At 38.9% G+C, this 18,559-nt stretch overlaps 1 protein-coding gene across 1 annotated transcript in view; it reads right to left on the bottom strand.

Annotated features, from left to right (window-relative positions):
- Window positions 1-18,559, bottom strand: part of LOC126251771 (dehydrogenase/reductase SDR family member 4-like) — a 42,475-nt gene that overhangs the window by 20,514 nt on the left and 3,402 nt on the right. The window contains exons 3-4 of the mRNA XM_049952394.1: window positions 7,564-7,710; window positions 6,745-6,879 (exon numbers count right to left, since the gene is read on the bottom strand). Of these exons, the coding sequence (XP_049808351.1) occupies window positions 6,745-6,879; window positions 7,564-7,710 (282 nt within the window). The remainder of the gene's footprint in view (window positions 1-6,744; window positions 6,880-7,563; window positions 7,711-18,559) is intronic.

Consider the following 18,559-nt stretch of genomic DNA (forward strand, 5'->3'; position numbering starts at 1 on the left):
ATGGCACCAGCCAGTGGTCGAGCAGACCTGTAGAAAGAGGAACAGCTGTTCCAGCACCACAGATAATCGCATCAGAGATGTATCCCACTACCTTACTGATGCAGTCTGACACAGAGGGAGTGCAGGTGACAGCAGGGATATACAACTGCCAATTGTTTCTCAAAGAGCCCAACATGACAAATGGTCCAGTGTGCACTGACAAGGAAGTGATAAAATCACCAGAAAGTGATCACAGTCACAAGGATCACCACTGTAGCTAAGCAATGAGATTTGGGGGATAAGATCGTAAAGTTACAAAGTGGGTTGTATGTACACTTGAAAGACAAATGCCTGAAATGCTGTCATTTAAAATACGGATTGGGGGTAAGAAATACTGCTTCACATTGCAGCAGTCACACATATTTTGACATTTCCTGGAAGCAAATTCCACTCAAAAGTGAAGGTCAATGTGTCGGTGTTTACCCTGTTATCTGTCAGACCTTGAAGTGGGTCCCTCACTTCTCCAAGTGTTTCATAGTTGTTTGTCGATCTGCAGCATTAGATCTCGGAGGAAAGTTAATCCCTGTATCATGTTGAGGTTCTTTTGGGGCATTATGGGAACAGGTGTGTCACCAAGTTGTTAACAACTGTATGACACTGACCCCCACCCCCCGGACAGGCTGCTTGATGGGTATTAGGTGATGTTTTCTGCACAACCCACACAGTAATCAAAATATGTGGTGTAAAATAAGAGAACACAGCGGGATAAGCCACAATCAATGTCCTACGAGCAAGCTAGGTTGTCATCAGAATATGTTTCCTAGACAGTAAGTCTGAGAGAATAAATAGTGAGAGAGTAAAGGACGACGTACTGCAATGGCTTGCAGTCCATAATAATCACACACATACTCTTAAACAGTTGCGAGCCCCACAATTATTGGAAAGTCCATGACTGTATGAATATGTTTATTTTTCATGATGGCTCCACATTTTCCACTACCAGTCAATTTTAACCGCTGTTTTGTTGTGCTAAGCATAACGCATTTTAAGACTTACTTTGTTTCCAAGCTTTTAATACTTATATTTTCATATTAAGCTGGTAACGTATGTGTTTCTCATGACCAAAACCCTCTATTATCATTATGCTTAGCCTTTGTTTCAAACATATCAGATTTTTGGACTTCAAGAATTCACTCATTCACACCATCAGCAAGCAACGTAAGAAAAATGTCTACTCAGAACAAATGTATACACTGTAGACGAAATTAAAAAAAAAAAGGATAAAAATGAATCCCTCAAGAAAGAGTGCAATTTCACACACTCTCCATCCAGCTACAAAAAGAATTTTGCTTTGTTAGATGCATTTAGTACGCAGTGAAGAATAACCTTAAATTCAACAATATAAGTACACAATAATTACAATTTTCACCACATACTTCTAGAAAGGTTACTTAATATTGAAGCATCACAAAAAAGTATGCCCAATGTTGAGAAATCAGCATATCATTATCAAGATGGGTGTCAGACTGTAAGATAGGGGGAAAAAAAAGTTAAAATCACATATTATGGATCTTAAAAAATCTCATACTGCAAAACATAACTTTTCCTTTTTCTTATTGTCTGCTTATATATGTTTCATCCACTATGTGTTGTCTTCAGTGGGTCTCAATTGTATATCTGAAAAGTTTGGATTTTACATGGTCACCTGCTGTTATGCACTTTATGAATTGACAACATATGTTTTTTCTCATATTGTGCAACCTTTGCTTTCTTCGTGGAATTTATTTTTTGCCTCTTCATTGTTACCTCATATCACAAATTAAATACATTAACGATGGCACATTAACAAAGAAACAACTACTTTTGGAAACTGATATAACTTTGCTTCACTGACATACAATTATTTTCATAGAGGTACAGCACATAACATAAAAATCCTTAGTACTTAGCTTTCTCCCACCACACAGCTACCACAACACCTAGAGAATGCATGATTTCCGGTTTGCAGGCTATTGTGGTATTGGGAATGTACAGAAATGCATCATAAATGGCTGTAGCTGAAAACAGCTATTATAAAGGAATGCCTTTCACTTCCCAGGCTCTTATTATATTTACCTGAAACTTCCCCTCTCTGTTAGTTTATCCTAAACTGATTTTATTTGGCTATATTTACAGCATTAGAGTCATAAAATAATTTAAAACTTCCAACATCCTGGATACATAAACATGACATTTATTTGTTCAGCTATTGATAACACTTTGCGTAAGACCTACAATATTAAAAACAAGAAACGGACTAATCATGTTGTTGTTGTTGTTGTTGTTGTGGTCTTCAGTCCTGAGACTGGTTTGATGCAGCTCTCCATGCTACTCTATCCTGTGCAAGCTTCTTCATCTCCCAGTACCTAGTGCAACCTACATCCTTCTGAATCTGCTTAGTGTATTCATCTCTTGGTCTCCCCCTACGATTTTTACCCTCCACACTGCCCTCCAATACTAAATTGGTGATCCCTTGATGCCTCAGAACATGTCCTGCCAACCGATCCCTTCTTCTGGTCAAGTTGTGCCACAAACTTCTCTTCTCCCCAATCCTATCCAGTACCTCCTCATTAGTTATGTGATCTACCCATCTAATCTTCAGCATTCTTCTGTAGCACCACATTTCGAAAGCTTCTATTCTCTTCTTGTTCAAACTATTTACCGTCCATGTTTCACTTCCATACATGGCTACACTCCATACAAATACTTTCAGAAATGACTTCCTGACACTTAAATCTATACTCGATGTTAACAAATTTCTCTTCTTCAGAAACGCTTTCCTTGCCATTGCCAGTCTACATTTTATATCCTCTCTACTTCGACCATCATCAGTTATTTTGCTCCCCAAATAGCAAAACTCCTTTACTACTTTAAGTGTATCATTTCCTAATCTAATACCCTCAACATCACCCGACTTAATTCGACTACATTCCATTATCCTCGTTTTGCTTTTGTTGATGTTCATCTTATATCCTCCCTTCAAGACACCATCCATTCCGTTCAACTGCTCTTCCAAGTCCTTTGCTGTCTCTGACAGAATTACAATGTCATCGGCGAACCTCAAAGTTTTTATTTCTTCTCCATGGATTTTAACACCTACTCCGAATTTTTCTTTTGTTTCCTTTACTGCTTGCTCAATACACAGATTGAATAACATCGGGGAGAGGCTACAACCCTGTCTTACTCCCTTCCCAACCACTGCTTCCCTTTCATACCCCTCGACTCTTATAACTGCCATCTGGTTTCTGTACAAATTGTAAATAGCCTTTCGCTCCCTGTATTTTACCCCTGCCACCTTTAGAATTTGAAAGAGAGTATTCCAGTCAACATTGTCAAAAGCTTTCTCTAAGTCTACAAATGCTAGAAACGTAGGTTTGCCTTTCCTTAATTTTTCTTCTAAGATAAGTCGTAAGGTCAGTATTGCCTCACGTGTTCCAATATTTCTACGGAATCCAAACTGATCTTCCCCGAGGTCGGCTTCTACTAGTTTTTCCATTCGTCTGTAAAGAATTCGTGTTAGTATTTTGCAGCTGTGGCTTATTAAACTGATTGTTCGGTAATTCTCACATCTGTCAACACCTGCTTTCTTTGGGATTGGAATTATTATATTCTTCTTGAAGTCTGAGGGTATTTCGCCTGTTTCATACATCTTGCTCACCAGATGGTAGAGTTTTGTCAGGACTGGCTCTCCCAAGGCCGTCAGTAGTTCCAATGGAATGTTGTCTACTCCGGGGGCCTTGTTTCGACTCAGGTCTTTCAGTGCTCTGTCAAACTCTTCACGCAGTATCGTATCTCCCATTTCATCTTCATCTACATCCTCTTCCATTTCCATAATATTGTCCTCAAGTACATCGCCCTTGTGTAGACCCTCTATATACTCCTTCCACCTTTCTGCCTTCCCTTCTTTGCTTAGAACTGGGTTGCCATCTGAGCTCTCGATATTCATACAAGTGGTTCTCTTCTCTCCAAAGGTCTCTTTAATTTTCCTGTAGGCAGTATCTATCTTACCCCTAGTGAGACAAGCCTCTACATCCTTACATTTGTCCTCTAGCCATCCCTGCTTAGCCATTTTGCACTTCCTGTCGATCTCATTTTTGAGACGTTTGTATTCCTTTTTGATGGTTCATTTACTGCATTTTTATATTTTCTCCTTTCATCAATTAAATTCAATATTTCTTCTGTTACCCAAGGATTTCTACTAGCCCACGTCTTTTTACCTACTTGATCCTCTGCTGCCTTCACTACTTCATCCCTCAAAGCTACCCATTCTTCTTCTACTGTATTTCTTTCCCCCATTCCTGTCAATTGTTCCCTTATGCTCTCCCTGAAACTCTGTACAACCTTTGGTTCTTTCGGTTTATCCAGGTCCCATCCCCTTAAATTCCCACCTTTTTGCAGTTTCTTCAGTTTTAATCTACAGGTCATAACCAATAGATTGTGGTCAGAGTCCACATCTGCCTCTGGAAATGTCTTACAATTTAAAACCTGGTTCCTAAATCTCTGTCTTACCATTATATAATCTATCTGATACCTTTTAGTATCTCCAGGGTTCTTCCATGTATACAACCTTCTATCATGATTCTTAAACCAAGTGTTAGCTATGATTAAGTTGTGCTCTGTGCAAAATTCTACCAGGCGGCTTCCTCTTTCATTTCTTAGCCCCAATCCATATGCACCTACTACGTTTCCTTCTCTCCCTTTTCCTACTGACGAATTCCAGTCACCCATGACTATTAAATTTTTGTCTCCCTTTACTATCTGAATAATTTATTTTATTTTATCATACATTTCTTCAATTTCTTCGTCATCTGCAGAGCTAGTTGGCATATAAACTTGTACTACTGTAGTAGGTGTGGGCTTCGTATCTATCTTGGCCACAATAATGCATTCACTAAGCTGTTTGTAGTAGCTTACCCGCGTTCCTATTTTCCTATTCATTATTAAACCTACTCCTGCATTACCCCTATTTGACTTTGTGTTTATAACCCTGTGGTCACCTGACCAGAAGTCTTGTTCCTCCTGCCACCGAACTTCACTAATTCCCACTATATCTAACTTTAACCTATCCATTTCCCTTTTCAAATTTTCTAACCTACCTGCCCGATTAAGGGATCTGACATTCCACGCTCCGATCCGTAGAACGCCAGTTTTCTTTCTCCTGATAACGACATCCTCTTGAGTAGTCCCTGCCCGGAGATCCGAATGGGGGACTATTTTACCTCCGGAATATTTTACCCAAGAGGACGCCATCATCATTTAATCATACAGTAAAGCTGCATGCCCTCGGGAAAAATTACGGCCGTAGTTTCCACTTGCTTTCAGCCGTTCGCAGTACCAGCACTGCAAGGCTGTTTTGGTTAGTGTTACAAGGCCAGATCAGTCAATCATCCAGACTGTTGCCCCTGCAACTACTGAAAAGGCTGCTGCCCCTCTTCATGAACCACACGTTTGTCTGGCCTCTCAACAGATACCCCTCCGTTGTGGTTGTACCTACGGTACGGCTATCTGTATCGCTGAGGCACGCAAGCCTCCCCACCAATGGCAAGGTCCATGGTTCATGGGGGCGGACTAATCATATCAATGTTATTTAAAGTAGAGTGTGCACATGATATGAATGGAGTAAGAATAACATGAATGTTACACATCCTGGAAAACCCAAGATGGAATAACGACAATGTTATGAAAAGCATACATTGCTGTTCACCATATAGAGGAGACACTGAGCTGCAGGCAGGCACAACAAAAATACTGCTATACATTTAAGGTTCTGGCTAAAAAAGCCTTCTTCTAATGCAGAAAACACACACACAAAACCACTGTTCCTGGACACTGGGGCTGGACTGCATATACCAACTCTGCCTCATGGAAAAGCAATTAGTGGGTTGTGGGGGTAAGGAGGATGCTGGGGCACAATGAGGAAAGGATAGCAGAAATGGGGTGGGGGAAGTTGTAGTGCTGCAATATATCCTATTTTCCTGTAACCCTCTCTGGCTCCAACCTTCATTAGACTTTGTCTTTCACCCCCCTATCCCCTTCCCTGCTCCCACTCCAGCCCCACACAGCCTTCTATTCCAACTATTCCAACAATGCACCCACCAGTCTTTTTCCCCTCCTCTCCTCTCTCTATCTGCTCCTCTGTCTCCCCCCCCCCCCCAACCCCTTATCACCACCCATCTGAAAACTCCCAACTGCACCGAGCAGCTGTATCGTTTCTCTACCATGTCCCTACATGTTCCCACAAGCAGCAGTACACCTTCTCTCATGTTTACTCTGCTATCCCTCCCCCTCTCTTTCAGACTCTCCTCCTTACCCCTACCACCCACAGATTGTTTTCCACCAGGTAAAACTGTATATGGCCAAAGACTATGGTTGTGTTGTGTTGTGGTGTGTGTGTGTGTATGTGTGTGTGTGTGTGTGTGTGTGTGTGTGTGTGTGTGTGTGTGCACGCACGCGTGCGTGCTCCACTTTTAGAGGAAGACCTTTCAGCTCAATGCTCAAATGTATAGCGGTCTTCTTGTTGTGCCTGTCTGTAACTCAACTTCTGTTTTATATGGTGCGTAGCAGACATCCTTTTCATAATATTGCACTTACATGGAAGTTTTATATTATTAAGAAATGCGTTTATAAGGAATCTTTTTATTATTAAGACACATAACTTAAAAAAAGATACATTTTCAGATAATGACAACTATCATATTTGCACATAGACCTTTCACAAATACTTACAGCACTTGAAAATCTTGTTTTAACAATTCCTGGTGCAACACAATTCACTCTGATATTATCTTTTGCCAAATCTACTGAAGCAGCCTTTGTCAGACCCAGAAGAGCAGTTTTGCTAACAGAGTATGCTCCCAGCAACTGAAATGAAATGCAATTCATAACCCAGCACAAGCCACATTTATCGTCTTATAATTTCGTACAAAATTAAAACAGATCAAAATTTTTTAGTCTTAAATGTTTCTCCACTCCTAGCATTATCCTGTAGGCGCGCTGTAGGATCTCTAGCAGCACGCATGCCCGCGAGGTTGCCGGCACAGGCGGATTGCGTCGTGCAAACTCGCAGGCGTTCAGCGGCCAACGCGGCACTATGTTTTCAATTTTTTTTTCAAACTGTTGCATCCTTGAGCCACCGGTTCGCGATGTACGCTCACCGGTTAATGGCTGACGCTACAGATCACACTTTATTAATAATTATAGTACAGAGTTACATCACCAGTTAAAGTTACATTCTCAGTAAGTAAGTAAAATTTAAATTTTCCTACATTTTACACAGGTCATTATTCTGTGTCTACTAAAGTCAACCTCAAACCTGAAGTCAATTTCATCGTTCGAGTGTATACACAGTGCTTAAAAAACAGGTTGAGTTTTTGCATTCTTATAATTATTTGGTGTTAACTGTTTTGGCTTGTGTGCAAAAGACTGAACATAACTTTAACATGAGTATTATACAGCAAATACAAAGCATGATGAAGTGAGACTGTGAACTTGTGAATATACAGGCCTTAACAATCACTATTCAGTTACTGAACTTCTTTTACTTACACCTAGAGGTTGATATCCAGCAATGGATGATATATAAATTATTGATCCTCCACCTCTCTTTCTTAAGTAAGGTAATGCTTCTTTTGATAGCAGAAATGCAGCTTTCACATTAACTTCAAATATTTTGTCCCATACTTCCTCAGGGCACTGAAATAATGGTAGATAATTTTTAAATAACAGGTGCATAAAACCATAATAGTATAAAGTCATATACACATTACTATGCATAGAAGCTGTGAAGGAAAAAAAACATTACATACAAATAATAATTTGATTAATCATCATAATTCTTATGCTATAGCATCAGCAAGTGATGAATACAAAAAAACTGAAAATTCTTACATAAAGTCATACCCATGTTTTCCCTCAGACTGCTATCTCGGCCATGGGCTGTGCTTTCTAAAAAAACTGTTTTTTTTTTCGTAATTCCTTCAGAAAGAACAGTTGATTAAGATGATCATTATCTTGGTTTTTCTTCACTTTCTGTGGTGCTTCAGTAAGAGCAATTTGTATCAGGCAGATGTCAATGAATTCTGCATCTTTATTTGGGCATTAATAGTTAATACTCAAATTTTCCTCGAACCACCTTATTTATCCCAAATATTATTTTGTGGGTTATCCTTGTTGTTGGAGATGCAGAATTCTCTCATTTCTCTCTTTTCTTCCCTTCAGCACTCTTTTCATCCTTGTTTGTGCCTTCATGAGGAAGACATAATTTGTGGTCATGTTTTATGTATCCATAATGCTCCTTTACATTGCTGTACAACTTCTGCACATTCATTGTCACGCTACTTCTGTGACATTCTCATAGGCTGGTGGAATGTCTTATGTCAGTGAATATTATTTTCTGCAGCTTCATTTATACAATTCATCAAGTTGCCATAGCCTTTTACAGTGTCATTATTTGTCTGTTAAGTTGTTCACTTTCTGTGTAATTTCTCACATAGTCTTTTATCCATCTGTCTTCTCTGTATTTCATCTTTGCCTTGGAATTATCATTTGTATCTAATGTGAAAGTGTTCCTACAGTATTTAAGCCCGGGGTACGTACAATTTCTTTCTGTCTTGCTTCAATACAATTAGTTGGTTAGTCATTATGTCTATTACTGACAGTGTTTTTGTCATTCTTTGTACATTTGGTGGAAAACCACCATCATGTATAATCATTGTTTGTTTTTCCAATAACGTTTTGATAACTTTAACTACTCTGTCTCCCTTTCTATAACTGCAGATTGTAAAGATGACTATAAAAATGACAGCTTTCTCTACTACAATCATTACTTCTCTATGAGGTGATACTTATTTAGTAGTGTCAACTCTTTTCTTTATATTTTGTTGGTATTTCCTCCTCCTCCTCCTCCACCACCACCACCACCACCACCATTTAAGACTGATTATGCATTTCAGTGTTCAGTCTGGAGCATAGTCCCCCTTATAAAATTCCTCCATGATCCCCTATTCAGTGCTAACATTGATGCCTCTTCTGATGTTAAGCCTATTACTTCAAACTCATTCTTAACCGAATCTAGGTATCTTCTCCTTGGTCTACCCCGACTCCTCCTACCCTCTACTACTGCTGAACCCATGAATCTCTTGGGTAACCTTGCTTCTCCCATGTGTGTAACATGACCCCACCATCTAAGCCTGTTCGCCCCGACTGCTACATCTATAGAGTTCATTCCCAGTGTTTCTTTGATTTCCTCATTATGGACACCCTCCTGCCATTGTTCCCGTCTACTAGTACCTGCAATCATCCTAGCTACTTTCATATCCGTAACCTCAACCTTATTGATAAGGTAACCTGAATCCACCCAGCTTTCACTCCCATACAACAAAGTTGGTCGAAAGATTGAATGGTGCAGAGATAACTTAGTCTTGGTACTGACTTCCTTCTTGCAGAAGAGAGTAGATCGTAGCTGAGCGCTCACTGCATTAGCTTTGCTACACCTCACTTCCAGTTCTTTCACTATGTTGCCATCCTGTGAGAATATGCATCCTAAGTACTTGAAATCGTCCACCTGTTCTAACTTTGTTCCTCCTATTTGGCACTCAATCCTTTTATATCTCTTTCCCACTGCCATTACTTTCGTTTTGGAGATGTTAATCTTTAAACCATACTTTGCAAACTTTCAATCGAATCTGCCATCACAACTAAATCATCTGCATATGCGAGACTGCTTATTTTGTGTTCACATATCTTAATCTCACCCAGCCAGTTTATTGTTTTCAACATATGATCCATAAATAATATGAACAACAGTGGAGACAGGTTGCAGCCTTGTCTTACCCCTGAAACTACTCTGAACCATGAACTCAATTTACCGTCAACTCTAACTGCTGCCTGACTATCTATGTAAAGATCTTTAATTGCTTGCAAAAGTTTGCCTCCTATTCCATAATCTCATAGAACAGACAATAACTTCCTTCTAGGAACCCAGTCATATGCCTTTTCTAGATCTATAAAGCATAGATACAATTCCCTGTTCCAGTTGTAACACTTCTCCATTATTTGCCATAAGCTAAAGATCTGGTCCTGACAACCTCTAAGAGGCCTAAACCCACACTGATTTTCATCCAATTTGTCCTCAACTAATACTCGCACTTTCCTTTCAACAATACCTGAGAAGATTTTACCCACAAAGCTGATTAAAGAGATACCTCTGTAGTTGTTACAATCTTTTCTGTTTCCATGTTTAAAGATTGGTGTGATTACTCCTTTCGTCCAGTCTGATGGAACCTGTCCCGACTCCCAAGCCATTTCAATTATCATGTGTAGCCATTTAAGACCTGACATTCCACTGTATTTGATGAGTTCCGACTTAATTTCATCCACCCCAGCCGCTTTATTGCACCGCAATATATTGACCACTTTCTCCACTTCCTCAAATGTGATCCTATTCCCACCATCATTCCTATCCCATTGTACATCGAAATCTGAAATATTACTCATTGTATTTTCACCTACATTGAGCAACTCTTCAAAATATTACCTCCATCTGCCCAAGGCATCAACAGGATTCACCAGCAGTTTTCCTGACCTGTCCATAATATTTGTCATTTCCTTCTTACCTCCCTTTCGAAGACTGCTAATTACACTCCAGAATGGCTTTCCAGCAGCTGGACCCAAAGTCTCCAACCTGTTTCCAAAGTCTTCCCAAGATTTCTTCTTGGATGCTGCAATTATCTGTTTGGCTTTGTTTCTTTCTTCAACATACCTTTCTCTGTCTACCTGAGTTCTAGTATGTAGCCATTTTTGATACGCCATCTTTTTCCTTTTACAGGCTGCCTTGACTGTGTCATTCCACCAAACTGTTTGCTTCATCCTACTTTTACACACTACTGTTTCAAGACGTTCTTTAGCCACTTCTAGTACTGCGTCCCTGTACCTTGTCCATTCCTTTTCCAGTGACTGTAATTGACTACATTCAACTAACTGGTACCTTTCTGAGATCGCTGTTATGTACTTGTGCCTGATTTCCTTATCCTGAAGCTTCTCCACTCTTATCCTCCTACATATGGACCTGACCTCCTGCACTTTCGGCCTCACAATCCCAATTTCACTGCAGATTAAATAATGATCAGTGTCATCAAAGAATCCCCTGAATACACGTGTGTCCCTCACAGCCTTCCTGAATTCCTGATCTGTTATTATATAGTCAATGACAGATCTGGTTCCCCTGCCTTCCCAAGTATACCGGTGAATGTTCTTATGTTTAAAAAATGAGTTTGTGATTACTAAGCCCATACTGGCACAGAAATCCAAGAGTTGTTTCCCGTTCCTGTTGGCCTCCATATCCTCTCCAAATTTACCCATAACCTTTTCATACCCTTCTGTTCAATTTCCAATCCTGGCATTAAAATCACCTACCATCTGTATGTTTTAATCCCCAAAGTCTAATTCAGTGACCACAAACAAGAGATGGACATTATGCCCAGATATAACTAACAATTAATGAAAATATCTCACATTATGTTGGTGCATATGTTCATAGCACTTTTGCTTCGCATGTCGGTATTCCAGTTACTATGGGTTTATTTATCGATTGTCATTTTTTATTTGTAGTTCACTGTTGTCATGTGAGTTTACATACTGTCATTTGTGGATAATGAATGGAGCTATGGTTGCTACAAAATGAAGTGCCAAGTGAAGAAATTGGAGCGTTTCTGACATATTCTTCTGTTTTATTTCAATAGAGGGGTGACAGCAGTGGAGGTAGCCAGAAACATTTTCCCTGGATACGGGGATAATGCCATTGGACAGAGCAAGTCAAGAAAATGATATTCTCATTTTAAGGAGGATTGTTTTCACATTAGTAACTCTCCACATTCAGGAAGACCTTCAGGGTTTGATGAAGATTGTTTAAACGCATTAATCCACAACAGTGTACTCAAAAACTGGCAAATGCGATGAACTGTGATCATTCCACCATCATGCAACATTTGCGCGCAATGGGGAAGGTTCAAAAATCGAGTGTATGGGTACCACATGCTCTAAGTAAAAAATCACAGAAATCGGCATGTGGCCATATGTGCACCTCTGTTTGCTTGTCATCGACTGGCTTGCAAACAACACTGACCATTCCTATTCCGTATTCTTACTGGTGATGAGAAATGGTGTCTTTAACCTAAAATAAGGAAAAGAAAGGAATGGTTGAGCCATAATAAAGCAGTTAACTCCCTGTACAAAGACCTCACATCCACAAAAGATAATGTTATGCATCTTTTGGAACAGTACCATAAATTACTTGTAACCATCAATGCTGACATTTATCGTTAACAACGCAGATGTCTTGCACAAGCAATCCAAGAACAATGACGTCCTACATCCATCTTATTCGCCTCATCCCTGCCTCAGATTTTCACCTTTTCCAACTTCCATTGAACAATCTTCAAAGAACTTTCTTCACAGATGAAAATGCACTCCAAACATGGCTTGACAAGTTCTTCACCTAAAAACAATGTGATTTCGGATAGTTAACCCACTGTTGGCAGCCTGTTGTAAATTGTGAAGGAGAATATGTACTTTCTGTTATGGGCATCTGTTGTGTTTATTAAATTTAGGGAAAAATGCTATGAACTTATTCCCTACCTCAATAGTAATACTTAAGTTCATGCACATGTGTTTTAAGAAACATTTACACAGGATAAATTTTTAACCCACTGCAGTGTGTCAATAAAGTGACAAAGAAAAAAACTGCAAATCAATCATTCCTCCATCGTCCAGGACAAAAATTGTTAGAGAGTCAGTGAAAAGTTATTAACACCTACTTATAAGAGCTCTATAGAAGAGCAAGTAGAAGAACTGTGGTTCAGCTTTAAATGAGTAGTTTACTAGGCACATCAAAGACATGTACAAGAAGTTCATGATACGGGGGAACCTTCATGTCATACAATCACCATAAAGAAATAGGGACCACTATACAGGGTGATTCAAAAAGAATACCACAACTTTAAAAATGTGTATTTAATGAAAGAAACATAATATAACCTTCTGTTATACATCATTACAAAGAGTATTTAAAAAGTTTTTTTTTTTTTTTTCACTCAAAGACAAGTTCAGAGATGTTCAATATGGCCCCCTCCAGACACACGAGCAATATCAACCCGATACTCCAACTCGTTCCACACTCTCTGTAGCATATCAGGCGTAACAGTTTGGATAGCTGCTGTTATTTCTCGTTTCAAATCATCAATGGTGGCTGGGAGAGGTGGCCGAAACACCATATCCTTAACATACCCCCATAAGAAAAAATCGCAGGGGGTAAGATCAGGGCTTCTTGGAGGCCAGTGATGAAGTGCTCTGTCACGGGCTGCCTGGCGGCCGATCCATCGCCTCGGGTAGTTGACGTTCAGGTAGTTACAGACAGATAAGTGCCAATGTGGTGGCGCTCCATCCTGCTGAAATATGAATTGTTGTGCTTCTTGTTCGAGCTGAGGGAACAGCCAATTCTCTAACATCTCCAGATACTGTAGTCCACTTACAGTAGCACCTTCGAAGAAAAAGGGACCAAAAACTTTATTGGCTTAAATGGCACAGAAAACGTTCACCTTAGGCGAGTCACGTTCATACTGAGTTGTTTCCCGCGGATTCTCAGTGCCCCGTATACAGACATTGTGACGGTTGACTTTCCCGTTAGTGTGGAAAGTTGCTTCATCACTAAACACAATCTTTGAAACGAAAGATTCATCTGTTTCCATTTGAGCAAGGATAAAATCACAGAAATCGATTCTTTTAATCTTATCAGCTGCAGACAGTGCTTGAACCAATTTCAGACAATAAGGTTTCATAACTAACCTTTTTCGTAGGACTCTCCATACAGTTGATTGTGGAATTTGCAGCTCTCTGCTAGCTCTGCGAGTCGATTTTCCTGGGCTGCGAACAAATGCTTGCTGGATGCGTGCTACATTTTCATCACTCGTTCTCGGCCGTCCAGAACTTTTCCCTTTGCACAAACACCCATTCTCTGTAAACTGTTTATACCAACGTTTAATACACCACCTATCAGGAGGTTTAACACCATACTTCGTTCGAAATGCACGCTGAACAACTGTCGTCGATTCACTTCTGCCGTACTCAATAACACAAAAAGCTTTCTGTTGAGCGGTCGCCATCTTAGCATCAATTGACGCTGACGCCTAGTCAACAGTGCCTCAAGCGAACAAATGTACAACTAAATGAAACTTTATAGCTCCCTTAATTCGCCGACAGATAGTGCTTAGCTCTGCCTTTTGTCGTTGCAGAGTTTTAAATTCCTAAAGTTGTGGTATTCTTTTTGAATCACCCTGTATAATAGGTGTAGAACAAAGAATAGATCTAGAGATAAGAGATGCTAAATGATACTAGTTTGGTATCAAGTAGGCAATGGGTGAAGCCTTCAATGACTACCATGGCAGAATATCATCAAAAGAACTCTCACAAAGCTTGAAGGAATTCTGCTCATATACAAATAGTGTCAGTGGCATCAAAATTAATGTCCAATGACTCGTCAACAAGATGGGAACTGAAATTGTAGGTACCACAGCAAAATCGCAAACTCTGAACTCCATTTTTAAATGTTCCTTTGCACAGGAAAAGCCAGGAATATTGTCCTTGTTTAATTCTCCCAGCACCATGAAGCTGGGCCAACTAGATATCAGTGTTATAGGCATTGAGAAACAGCTGAAACTGCTAAAATTAAACAAAGCTCCAGGGCACGATGGAATCCCTATCTGATTCTATACTGAATTTATGGCTGAGTTAGCCCCTCTGTTAACCACAAAAAAGGAAGATTGGAGCAGGCTGTTACACATGTTGGTTTCATCAGTCTCAGTTGCTGCTGCTTCCTAGCAGTCTAAACTCAAGTCACAGTATGATCACAATATTTTGAGCAAAGAGGACAGTTTCTAGTTTCTGCTGACAGTTTCCTGGATTTTTTTCTGTTTTTGAAACTGTAGATATTCATTTTTTATATAATTAACTCTCATTATTCAATATGTATTCAATGAAGTATATATACCGATTACATTCCATCACTGTATAAAGGTTGCACAACATTATTCTGTATTAACATTGAGGCCTGTTTTCTCAGCTCATTTTTTTGTCTGAACTGTCTGTTCGGGTTTGGTTGTTAAAAAAAATTGTGGTTGGCTGCCAAGTGTGACAATCCAGGCAGGCCTTTTTATTACTTTTTTCAGTTGTTTCAGGTGAAGATACTGATAAATCAATAAAAATGGACAGACTAAGGAGAGTTTCTTCCATTCACCATGCTTGCAACAGTGATAAAGGTAAAAGAAGAGGGATTATCAACTTATAAAGCAGCAGCTAATCAAATTAATTATCAAAATTTAACAAGATTCCTCAAAATGAGATTGTCAATGAAAAGATGGGTCAGCCTTGAATCACCGTTTGCTTATTTCCAAACAGAGAAAGTTTTTTCCAATGCTAACAAGAAAGAACCAACATGTTTTTCAATCAGCCAAAGTTTACTAAAGATTAACTCCAAAATAAATCAAAACTCTGGATTATGACCTGTCCATGGTAAATTCTATTAAATTTCCTAAATCTTGGTAGGTTAATGGGTTTGCTGGAGATGAAAAGTTCACAGACTTTTGAACATGGCACTCCACTAAAGATTACTAGCTCAACAAGAGCTTCTAGTTTCAGCTAAACAAATTTCAAACACTTTTTTCAGTAATTTGACAACAGTTCTTAGGCAACATAGTTTCAATCTCACAAAATTTACAATATGGACAAAATGGGTTTCACATCAGTGTAGAGGCCACTTAGAGCAGTTGCTAACAGCAAAGCTAAGGATAAATGATTCCATTGTATAGAATGTAAAATGTGGGTTTATGACTTATGTACCCCATGACCACACATCCTTAATGAAAGTGAAAATAATGGGAATGCACTTGAAAGTGACTAGACTTGCCATGTAAGTCATTTTCTTAAGTATTTATTTAAATTATTATTTTGGTGTCTACAATGGTCTCAATTATGTTTTAGTGCTTTATGACTAACACTTGTTTGATTTTTCTATTCTTCATATAATTTTTCTTAAATAAATAATTTGGTTTTGCCCATCCAAATAACACATGGCAACCAAATTCAACATTTGTGGCAACCAACTTGGAGTCTGGGCAGGCTGTCACAAAAATTTACTTCGAGAGAACTGTTTTTTTGTGAAATATTAAATGTTGCTATAGCCTCGAGTACAAAATTACAGCCAAGGATACACTAATGATACCAAGATAAACCATAAACACTGCCTCTTCAAAAATTGAAAATCATGAACTGTGAGACTTTGCTCTGTGCTCCCGTTCCAATGATCCTTCAAACAAAAAGCCATGTCCAGTTGTTGGAAGAAAGCACAGGTCACACTAGTCTATAAAGAGGGTGGTATGAGTGATCCATAAAATTACTATTCAGTACCCTTGAAACCTATTTGTTGCAGAATCTTGTAACATACCCTGAGCTCTATTGGAACGAGGTATCTCAAATAGAATGACCTCCATGCCAACCAGTATGGATTCCGAAACATCGATTACATGAAAGTCAACTCTCAGTTTTCTCAGTAACATTCTGAAAGCCACAGACTAAGGCATTAGACAGATGCAGTATTTCTTGTGTCCAAATACCATTTGATCAGTTCCAAATCTGCACTTATTATGAAAACATGAAACTTGTAACTGGACTGATGGCGTCCCCCCTCCCCATTAGTGGAATTTTGCTTTCAGTGTTCAAAAATGTAAAATTGTGCACTTCACAAAATGAAAAATAAAATATCATCCTATGACTACAACATAAATGAGTCACACGGGAACTGATCAATTCATACAAATATCTGTTTGCAGCAATTTGTAGGTATATGAAATGAACAATCACATAGGCCCAGCAGGTGGCAAAAGTTGATTCATTGGTAGAATACTACTGCAGTGTAATCAGTTTACAAAAGAGACTGCTTACAAAATACTCTTGCAACCCATCCTAGAGTGCTGTTAAAGTGTGTGTAACATATACCACACAGGACTAACAGGGGATTGAACATATACAAAGAAGACCAGCACAAATGGTCATGAGTTTGTTCTGTAATTCCCCAAGGGCAGAAACCCCAATTAACAAATTCTGTGGAAACTTAAAGTAGGGAAGTGAGTCATCTTGACAGTGAGGGCAACTATTGACAATAAAATCTACACTGGTAATATTTTGATTAACACCTACATTATTCAAATACTGAGATTAGCATACAAAAAGGGGAGATAAAAGGAAAGGATTATCGTAGATTCTTTATGAAACATCTATAGAATAAATTCAAAATCATATGAACGAAGGTTTAATCCAAGAAAGTAATTCAGTCAAAGATAACATTTTTCATGGAAGAGAGTTGTAGCCGCATCGAAAAAGAAATTCAATGTGACTACAATGCAACTCAGATATGGAAATGTTCGGTTAGTTGGTTGCTCTTGAGTCGCTCTAGAGTACTTTTGCGATAGTTGTCTGGACGCAAACGCTATTAGATTGTTTCAGTTTTGGAAGTTTGATAATTTGTGTGGTAGAGACTGAAGTATTGCTCAGTCATTCGACTGATGAAAGTTAATCTTTACCGTTCTCAACACAATGGTTTAGTAAGACGAGTGTTAAGACTTCAATTGAGTGATATTGATGTATTGGACTTAGCCTTTGTACTGATGAACAGTTACAGCCCTTGAGAGCAATGGATCAACAACAGAAATACAATTTGTAGTCTTGAGTAGCACACAATAAAACGAAGACACGAAGAAAGACAAGTATGCCGATTAGTCAAAAGTTGTCGTCAGCATCACGATTACTGAACTGAACAGAAGTTAATCTTGAATGACATATTGCTGTGCGTGTGTTGTAGGGACAAACAATTAATTACAGGAAGAACAATAAAATCTGAGTCAAAAGGTAAATCTTAAGTGTCGCCTAACTCTTTAAACATTTTAAGTCACTAAGTGAGTACATCAGTAATGAACAGTGAAGAGTAATTAGTTTAAACCAGTATTACGGCGTATTTAAAAAAACATTTACTCCAGCATACATTATCTCTGGAGTTACGTTGGACCGTTGTTAATAACTGGACATAGCAATGGAATAGATGACCACAAATTTACATTCTCACTATGTATGATGTGAAAAATGACCGTAATGATGAAATCAAGAATCAAGATTTTAATTCATCACGGAACTAATCGGGTATAAAAATAAAAATAAACAATTGCGGTTTACTCGTTCACACAAACTGAGAAGACTGTTGCGGACAGATAACACAATATTTTTAAACCACGTGAGGAGTTGTGTTCTTATGAGAGTTACAGGTGCTATTCCAAGTCACACCGATGGGGAAGAAACTCGTTACGAGTCACTTCTCTTCCCGGCAAATGAAGGAGGAGAGAAGGGATGTCACAGTTTCACCCATCAAAGGGTCTCATGGAGATCCTGAAAAACCTGAACTAGCAGGTGTTTTAAGACAGATGCAAACCATCCCGTAAAAACC

The sequence above is a fragment of the Schistocerca nitens genome, chromosome 4, assembly GCF_023898315.1.
Source record: "Schistocerca nitens isolate TAMUIC-IGC-003100 chromosome 4, iqSchNite1.1, whole genome shotgun sequence".
NCBI classification, from domain to species: Eukaryota; Metazoa; Arthropoda; class Insecta; order Orthoptera; family Acrididae; genus Schistocerca; species Schistocerca nitens.